Source organism: Plodia interpunctella, chromosome 14, assembly GCF_027563975.2.
Source record: "Plodia interpunctella isolate USDA-ARS_2022_Savannah chromosome 14, ilPloInte3.2, whole genome shotgun sequence".
Lineage (NCBI taxonomy): Eukaryota > Metazoa > Arthropoda > Insecta > Lepidoptera > Pyralidae > Plodia > Plodia interpunctella.
The window spans coordinates 7739915-7749652 of record NC_071307.1 but is presented as its reverse complement, the minus strand read 5'-3'; the positions used below and the strand labels follow the sequence as shown (position 1 = coordinate 7749652).

The 9738-nt window shown below is 35.7% G+C and overlaps 2 protein-coding genes across 2 annotated transcripts in view; one reads left to right on the top strand and one right to left on the bottom strand.

The window, feature by feature from the left end:
- mts (microtubule star) overlaps positions 1 to 9738 on the bottom strand; it is a 99328-nt gene that overhangs the window by 67324 nt on the left and 22266 nt on the right. The gene's annotated exons all lie outside the window — the stretch shown is intronic.
- Positions 972 to 9102, top strand: LOC128675142 (solute carrier family 25 member 16-like). The gene is made up of 6 exons (XM_053754316.2): positions 972 to 1566; positions 2680 to 2906; positions 5700 to 5888; positions 6440 to 6596; positions 7453 to 7594; positions 8887 to 9102. The coding sequence occupies exons 1-6, from the start codon at positions 1503 to 1505 to the stop codon at positions 9062 to 9064; spliced, it is 957 nt and encodes a 318-aa protein (XP_053610291.1). The 5' UTR covers positions 972 to 1502; the 3' UTR covers positions 9065 to 9102.

The following is a 9738-nucleotide window of genomic DNA, read 5'->3' as shown; positions in this document are numbered from 1 at the left end:
TTAAAGATATTCATATTTTAACTTTACCCTCTCAATACATATTTGACAACATTATGCATGTCCGGAAAAATTTAAACTTATTTTAAAAAGTTTGTGATTATACTGATAGAGCCTTACGTAATAAAATAAATTGTTTGTCCCCGGACATCGGTTGGCCAAAGTTAGAACGTCTTTTGTTGGGAACTGTATCCGTTTTTATAATAAATTGCCTAAATGGGGCGGTGAAGCTTCTTCTTCACCTGCGCTTTGAAAGTAATTTTTTGACGTCAATAAGTGATGTATATCACCCTAAATTTAATAAAGAAATTTGAATTTGATGTATTTCTTGTTGATATAAGTAATTCTAAATAAGTACTCGACCTTTGTTAATATTTTTAAAAGGAATAACTACAAAGAAATAAATATATTTGTACATTATTGAAAATCAGTACGTTTTAAATCCCAACTACCTAGGTAATATTATAAATCCGAAAGTTTGTTTGTTACTCTTCACGCATTATCTACTTACTGGACCGATGGTTATGAAATTTGGTACACAGATAGAAAATAACCTGGAATAACACATAGGTTACTTTTATCCCGAAATTCCCATGGGAACGGAGCCCCGGGGCGCAGCTACTTTTAAATACATATTACTCAAGTTTGAAGTTTTCATTCAAAAGTACTTATTATAGGTAATACAACTATTGTAGTTGTATGTATTGAAAAATATAATAAATGTACCGATATAAGTATATGTATAGGAGTAGAACATACATACAAGCAATTTATTAAATTAAAATTGCTTCAATTTTCTTAGGTACCTACCTACTATTTTGGCGCCACTACAACAAACAAACAAACAACGACATCTGTGTATAGATAGTGGCGACAAGAAAGCATCTAAGCTGATAATGGCTGTTTGACTCAATTCTATTGTCTGTTATCATACTGGTGAATATCAATGTCAAGTTATTATCGTTTGTCAATTTTGACAAGACAAAGAATTATGCAAATGTAAATTTAAGACTTTTTTTATTATTAAATTAATATTTATTTAAATAATTAAATGAAGTTTGTAACTCAAAGTATGGGAATATGTTGATATATATTTTTCAATTTGATCTCACGGATAACGGTATACTTTGTACTGAAGTGTCTAATAAAATAAACTAAGATTTTGTTGGGATGCTTGGCACTGGAAGATAGGTGTGTCGGTCAGTTGGTCAGCGAAGCCCATAGCCGGTTTGGGGCGATACGCGCTTCAATCAACAGTGTTAGTTACTTTGCTCGGGCCTCGGCGTCAGCCAGTTGCGCCGTGTAGTTTGGAAGCCGAAGTACATATTTGTCTCGTCTTACGGTGAAAGTTAGCCAATGGTACAGTTGCGTGAGGTTCCGTTAAGAAATGTCTGATTATACCCTGAATAAATTAATTTGGAATAGCATAGAATTGTAGTATTCTGTTTCGATTGAATAGGCTATCTCAAATTCAATTTTCGTATACGACTTAAACATAAGTGAAAATGGCATTACAAATGGAACAGAAGAATGATATTAACTTTATCCTCAAAAGTTTATTAGCTGGAGGTAAGTGGTCCAATTTAATTATTATAAAATTTATCATTTACACCTATCTAAGTAATAATAAAAATATTGCTTTGACTAGTATTTAGTGCATATAATCAAGAATTAATTACAAAGTTCAAATATAACCAATAATGTAGAAACTATTTTCAAATTGATTAACCTTTCTTCAATAGGGTGGAATTTACTGCTCAAAATTATTTTCAGTACTATCCAATATGTCTTAATCTTGTGATGTAGTTGTCTGTCTGATAAGGCCAATCAGTCGTAACTTGGTTATCTAGATCTAGGCAATAATATATCCAGTTAATGTTTTTAATTTAAATAACTTTTTTGAAACAGAATACATACATACATACATATATAATTTAGTAAGTTAATCACTTAAAGTACCAATATTTGTTAATATGGCACTTAACCATTCAAGTTAAAAAAAAAAATATTGGCATGAGTTACATACAAATGTAAAGTGTAGTTAACTGTAAACAAAAATGTATTTATCTGATAAACAAAATTGTCTAATACATTTGGTTTTTTTGTTAATAGTTGCTCTCTGAAGTTCAGATAGTGACTATTGAATCAAATCTTACATAATTTAATTTTATTTGGGTTGCAAATTGGTTGTCTCAACTAACAATTACGAATAATTTGATATCTTTTATAATAAATAAAACATTATAATGTTGTTGCATTTATTTTATTGATTCAGTTGGGCATATATAGGGCTCTCTATTTGGCTCTATATCTCAATATATATATATCATAAAATATAGTATTGTTATGTTGTATCCCATAACACAAGTCTAGAACTTACTTTGGGGCTAGCTCGATCTGTGTGATTTGTCCTAATATATTTATTTATTTATTATTTGTAAAAAATACAAAAGACAATTAGGTGAAGCTACAGCTATGTGACTTTCCATGAGAAAAGGAACCTTTTGGGGGACTGTCGCTTAGGACATAACTAGCATCTATAATTAAACTGAGCAAGTGAAACATCGACTTCCCTCCATATGGTACATGATTTCGTGGAACGTCACATATTATTCACGGGTGTTGCAAGATGCATTTATAGACCTGTCCTCAACCACAGCTGGTAAAACAAATTAATTGCAGGTGTTGCGGGCATGTGTGCGAAGACCACAGTGGCTCCACTGGACCGCATCAAGATCCTCCTGCAGGCGCAGTCGGTGCACTACAAACACCACGGCGTGGTGGGGGGCCTCGCCGCCATTGTCCGCAAGGAGTCCTTCCTCGCCCTCTACAAAGGCAATGGCGCTCAGATGGTCCGGATATTCCCGTATGCAGCCACTCAGTTTACCAGCTTTGAGATTTATAAAAAAGTAAGCGCATTACGACTAGGGCAACCCGCACACTAGCGCGGTGTTCAGGTTTTATATAAGTTTCGTCTGGTTTCCCAAACTGTAAAAAGTGTTTAATGAATTTTATTGTTTTCTACATCGATGGTTTTTTTTGGCCATCGTAAGGCCACCAAAAAATCTTTGAAAAGTTGGGTGGGGACGCGAGGTGAGTGCGGAATAAATAATTCAAAATAATTTCCTTATTATCAGTTTAATTGTTTTTCTTTTTATTAGCCTGTACAATATTCATACAATGGCACCTATGGTGAGTTAGTGAGACCCTTTACAAACATATCGATCAACATCAGTGCAAATTTATGTTTGAAATTCTATACATTTAAATTATATTCTTCTTGCGCAGACTTCAATAACAAAAATTTTAGATAAGATAAAAATTACAAGAAATTACAAAACGTAATATGACTTAATATGTTGGTATTTAAACATCCTATTCTTTAACAAATGTTTGTGGAAACGATGGCCTTGACGGCCCCTTTAAATGTCGCCAAATGCTGTTTTTTAGCCGGAATAATTTGCATAGTTCTATATTGAGTTATTTTATTATACAGAGCAAACTGACGTATACTGACGTGAGAATAGCCGTAAAAATATGATTATTCAGGATGAAGAGAGAGCTGAGAGTTTTTGAGACTGCCTAGGGTCTGCTGTCCTATTTTTCTTAGCACAGTCTTCGTCATCCTTAGTTGTCAGACAATTGACGTCCTTGATGACATCAAGCTAAATCTATTTAGGTTCTCCCTGCTTTGGCTTAGCGAGGCTCCAGGCCGGTAATAGGACGTCTTCAGCGTTCACTCGGTACCGCCCGGCGGCACCGACGCTTCTCTCAATAGGCCCTTCAGGCCTTCACCTTGAGCAATATTGAGCCCAAAGTCGAGGTTCGTTCCCACCTGGGAGCCCTTTGAACTGTTACTGTTTCGCCTTTACGGTACGGTCCTTGCGACTGTCGCCATATTTCCTCCGGTTAAGCAGTAAAGGTCGACGTAGCGACCAACTGCAAGTAGGATTCCATAAAAAAAAAGTCTACTCCCCTCAGGCTGAGAACAAATCTTTCTGTCTCCTTTAACTGATGTGATGTCAGTTTTTAGAGTTCATGTAACACAATAATAAAAAAAAATAGTCCGTATTTTCAAAAATAATATCTCGACCTACACACACTGATCAGATTGCTGGTTTAGTGCGCTGTTTTGATTAGGGGAAAAAACAATGATAACATTTGTTGAATTGTTGAATTAATTAAATTTTTTTGTGTCAAGTGTCAAGTCTTAATCACAGTACAAATTTTTATCCTTAAATTGAGGTCAAGAGTTACTGATTGATTTATCATAATCATGTCGTAACATTCGTCATTTTATCTTATTTTTATAAACAAACTAGCTTTTGCCTGCGTGATTTTCACAGTAAAATCTCAGTCATTCCTTAAGAAAAATGTGTATATATGTTTACCATTTTTTATCTTGAAAATTGTTTTAATTCCCATACAATCTTTCACCCCCTTTTGAAGGGATTGAGGGTTAATTTTCATAAAAACTTGAAACACATGTTCTTTAATTTGTTGTCACTAATTTCAACGGTGTAAAACATTCATATAAAAGTTTTCACCCCTTTCGAGGTGGAATTTCCAAAAATCCTCTCTTAGTGCTCACCTACACTCCCCATGAACCTACATGCCTTTCAGTTTCCTAAGTAAGCAGTTTCGGCTGTACGAGTTAAATATATATATATGTATATATATATAGATTTAAATTAATTTTGTTTTAAGAGATTTAAGCCAGTAACAATATGATTTGAACAAGTATCTATTTCGTTTTAAACACAAGTAACAAATATCAATAGAAAAATATAATACTGTACAAAAACCTATTTATCAACTTAGAATAGGCATTAGACGTTTATTACAGCGTGTCATCAGCGCCTTGCTCCGAACACGTGTTTTTGATTTGGGATGTTACATTCTGTTAACATTATAACGTGTCCAACATCCACCGTGCCCTTGACGTGCTTCCAATATCCCGGACGGGGCACAAAACCACATGGTTAACTCTTAGTCCGGAAAAATATATGGTTCCCGTGGGAAATATTTTCTTTTCGCCAAGTGACTATTACCTAAATACCTACCTAGGAGGTATTTACATTGCACTAAACTTTAAATACAAAACTAAATACATTTACTTTTATTTGCTACAATGAAAAACCAGCAATGTATACAATGCGGAGCTGTGCATAAGAGAACAATCACTACAAGGGATCAGTCCGCCGTTGTATTTATTTTTCGTTAAAATTGTTACGAGTATATATTATAAACAAACAACAAATCGTTGCGGATAGTACAATTTATCTCTAACGTGCTTGTCATTTCCCTTTGCGACCTGGTTGAAGACGCTTGGTTCCTACCTAATAACCTGCACGAGTAGGTCACACGAATATCTGTGCGATGCGGTCATGGGAATGCAGTTTGTTCACTCTCACCTGTTTCTTATAGTTTCGACCCGCGTAGAAATTTTGTTCAGTATTAGACCGTCTAGATACGTCAACTATGCATACTATCTAGGTACCTAACCTACATATATTAATATCGTCGATTATTTTAATCCACTAGCTATGTGCCCGAAGACTCCAACACCTAGTTTAAGATCATGTTTGTTTCTGAAAATAAATATTTAATGATTTTCTTTTTTTTTTTACTTTGGGAGAGGAACATATCCAGTACTGCTAAAGGCTGATGATGAAACTTTTTAATAAAACCCTTATTTTCAGTATCTAAACCGCGTCCACGTGCCTATAGTCCAACATGGTGATAAATTCATGGCGGGCGCGGCGGCAGGCGTCACCGCGGTGACTCTGACATACCCGCTCGACACGATCCGTGCACGACTCGCGTTCCAAGTGCACGGAGAGCATAAGTACACGGGTATCGTGCACGCAGCCCTCACTATGTTCCGCACGGTGAGCCATTCTTGTTTCTAGCTTATAATGTTGAGTATTCTAGTCTAATGTTAATGCTTGTTAAATACATTATCCGCTGAGAAGAAAAAGAAATAAGAACATATCATTTGAACGCGGGGCATAATGTTGAAATAGGAGTATAATCTCATAATATAGTATTATGACAAACATACACATATATTGTATTAGGTTTGTGTATAATATAAATATAAATTGTGTATATCAACGTCCACATTCAAAGTCCAATGGCTTGACAGGCCTCAATGTTAAGTACACAGATTATAATAGTCCTAACTAATATTATAAATGCGAAAGTAAGTTTGTTACCTCTTCACGACTTATCTACTCAAGGTCAATCAACCTTCTTGAAAATTTGCATACATGTAGTTTGAAGAGCAGAGAAGGATGTATGGTACCTATCGTACCGTAAAAATAATTGTTCCCGTGGGAAGTCGAGAGTATTAAAAGAATATGTTATTTATTCTTTAAGGTGTTTAAGTATCATTTTACACAACTTTCTATATATAGCTAACATCTAATTTCAAACGCAGGAAGGCGGCATCCGCGCCCTCTACCGCGGCTTCGTGCCCACCATGGTGGGTATGGTCCCCTACGCGGGGTTCAGCTTCTACTGCTTCGAGTCGCTCAAGTATGTCTGCATGAAGTACCTGCCCACCACGCTCTGTCGCAAGTGTGAGCGGAATACTGGTAAGTAATTGCTTTATCATCTACGGTTCGTTTTTTTTTTCTTACAAATACTCGTTTTACATCGCAGAAATTTATATAATATTTGACTCACGTTTACTTATTACCATTAATGTTTGATTTTACTTTTTTGGATTTGAATAAATTATTTGTTTGCCATTTCATTATAACCTACTATGTTTATGATTGTAAAAAAAAAAATAATAATTGGCGTAGTTTCTAATTTTGTAATGATTTGATAATATTTTTGTAAAGTCTTATAGCCTTTCAAACGAATCAATTATTTACTTTATTATACAATTTATTATACTTTAATATACAATTATTAACTACTGCAAATTAAATGGGTTTGTTATACATGTCACTTTAACTTATTTTTGAAAATAATAATGAGAGAAAAAAATTTGGATCTACTGCAAATTAGATAGAGAACACATGCCGCTTTTGCCTGGTTCTGACAGAAAAGGAAACCACTACATGGTGTGGTATTTATGGATACCGAAGATCGTGTTAAGTGGAAAAGAAAAAGTAGAAAAACAAAATCTGAGCTACGACACTATATAGCTAGGAGGCAACCAGGATAACGTTTTAAATTATAGAGGTACACAGTTTAATCACATGCAGGTTTTCTCTGTCAGGAGGCCTAGTACTTTGACGTCTTTTAGTGTTTTGACATATTGGCGGGTACTAAAAAATGCCTTCTGCCAATTCACCTGCGCTTTGGAAGTCGGCAGTAGACTCAGTTTAAGTAATTTTTTTTTTACGTCAATAAGTATATCATCCTATATTGAATAAAGAATTTTCAATTTGAGTTTGTCATATCTCGTGAATTGTAATAACGTTGCTTTGGCCATTGCAGGCGGGCTGGTGCTGACGGTGCCGGGCAAGCTGGTGTGCGGCGGGCTGGCGGGGGCCGTGGCGCAGTCGGTGTCGTACCCGCTGGACGTCACGCGCCGCCGCATGCAGCTCGCCTGCGCCGACCCCCACACTGCCAAGTTTGGGTGAGTGCATCTTGTGTTCATTTAGGGTGAATGCTCCCAGAATCGGACGTGCCGGTGTTCCTATCCAGGAATAGAATATAGTGTTTTATCAGTGACAGATTAACAGATGTGCTTAATTTTTCATAAACTTTTTCCAGTTGAGTAGGTCTTATCAGCATTTACAGAAAAGTTGCAAACGAAAAAGTTCAATCGATCGACTGACCCGTTTTGATTGTGAATTTGTTTGGAATCTTCAAACAAATTTGAATAAAATCGATGTAATAAACTTGGGTTGCGTTAGAGTTGCGCGTGGCCACGCCGTTTCAGAGAGAGGTTCTGGCATGAGTTATCTCCTATCCCAACCACTGCCATCTTACGGCATTTGTCATGTACAAAGCCCAGGTTTCCTCAGGAGAATTTTCCTTGCAAATGGTGATTTATGAAAATTATGGTTTGAGTGAGTATCATCAGTTTAAAGCCCGGAGTACGGCTAGCTATCATTGTTTATTGTTGTTCTAACCCAATTGCACTAAAAATATTGAAACGTTTTCATAAAACTATTTAATAACTTGGTTAGGAGATTTAGGACTAGGTACACGATTATCAAGATGACTAGATCCTTTTAAGATTAAATTGCTAATTACACCAAAGTTAGAAAACACTTTTTTTTAATTATTTACTAACTCTGCCGTTTCTTCTTGCACGCATGTCCTGTGGGTGTCGGCGAAACATAGGAGGTTTGTTTCAAAACACAAGTGTTTAGTTTGTCATGTTTTTTTTTTGTGTTACGTTTTTATTTTCTGTGTATGTTGTTTTGTTATGGATTGTGCATGTATTCCATTTTGTCGAGTCTGCTGTCTAGATGTTTTAAGTTTCCTGTGTACGAAAAGCTTTTTCTAAAAATATTTTAAAACTATATCGTTTTACTAATATAGTTATACGTAGTAAGTACTAACTTACATTTTCAAAATGCCTTGTAGCATGATATCGAGTAGATTCCTACTTTATTTGTTGGTGTGTTTTTGCGTGGATTTTTGGCTGTTGATTAAAATAAGATTTTTAGAAATACATGATTTATACACATCTCGTAAATTGGCTGATTCGATAAAACCCTTTGAACGTCATCCTTTTCATTGCTTTCTCTGTATGTTTTATTGTGCAAGTGTTTGAGCTTACAAACGATTATATGTACTTAGCGAATATCCATCAGTATACAAAATAAAATAGCCGATGTGATTTCAGTTTGTGCCTGGTAAGTTCACGGAGACAACCCTACATCAACAATATAAACTGAACATTTCAAATCTTTTCAGGGTTGGCATGGTTAAGACCCTATCTCTGATATACCGTGAGAACGGCGTGACTAAAGGTTTGTACAGAGGCATGAGCATCAACTACATCCGTGCCATCCCTATGGTAGCCACCTCCTTCTCCACCTACGAGCTGATGAAGCAACTTCTCCATCTCGACACCGGCATGAAAGTCTCGTAATAAATGTTCATCAAGTTTGTAACGGCAAAATTAGTTTTAAAGCCTTAAAAAACTAAGCTAGCCAGCTTAGTTCGAAAATTCCAAGTTATATTTTAATTTTTCAGTCAACCAATCTCGCAGCTATCAGTCTGGGACAATAGTCCAACTGCTCCGTCCAACTAGTTGGACCATGGGTCTCAACTAGGGGCGATGGTCAAACTTGAAAAATAGTATAAGCTTTTGAGAGTTCCGTGGTCCAATATCACATGTCCAATGTCGGTCCAATGTCGTAGTAACCATCATGAGGAAACCACAGTTTAATTCACTACTATGTATTTGACGATTGTCACTAGATGGCGGTAGTCGCAAGTCACGTCGTGCCTTTAGGCGACTTGAATAAGATCTGGCACCAGTGTTAGCCTAACACGCTATAAGAAATATCATAATGCCACTGTGTAATTGGTTGGCTGCGAAACGTACACTCGTGATCGAATTAGAAATAGAAAATAAGGGCTCTTGTTTTGAACATAGGACATATTTAAAAGACTAACAAATTTAGTCAGTTAACAAAAATATGTTAAATATTTACAATGATTAGATCACTTGAGAAAAAAAGTACAATATGTTACTTGTTAACCAAAAAAATATTATGTACTCCTCAAACGAGAGCTAATTAAAATAATTATAGGTTGACA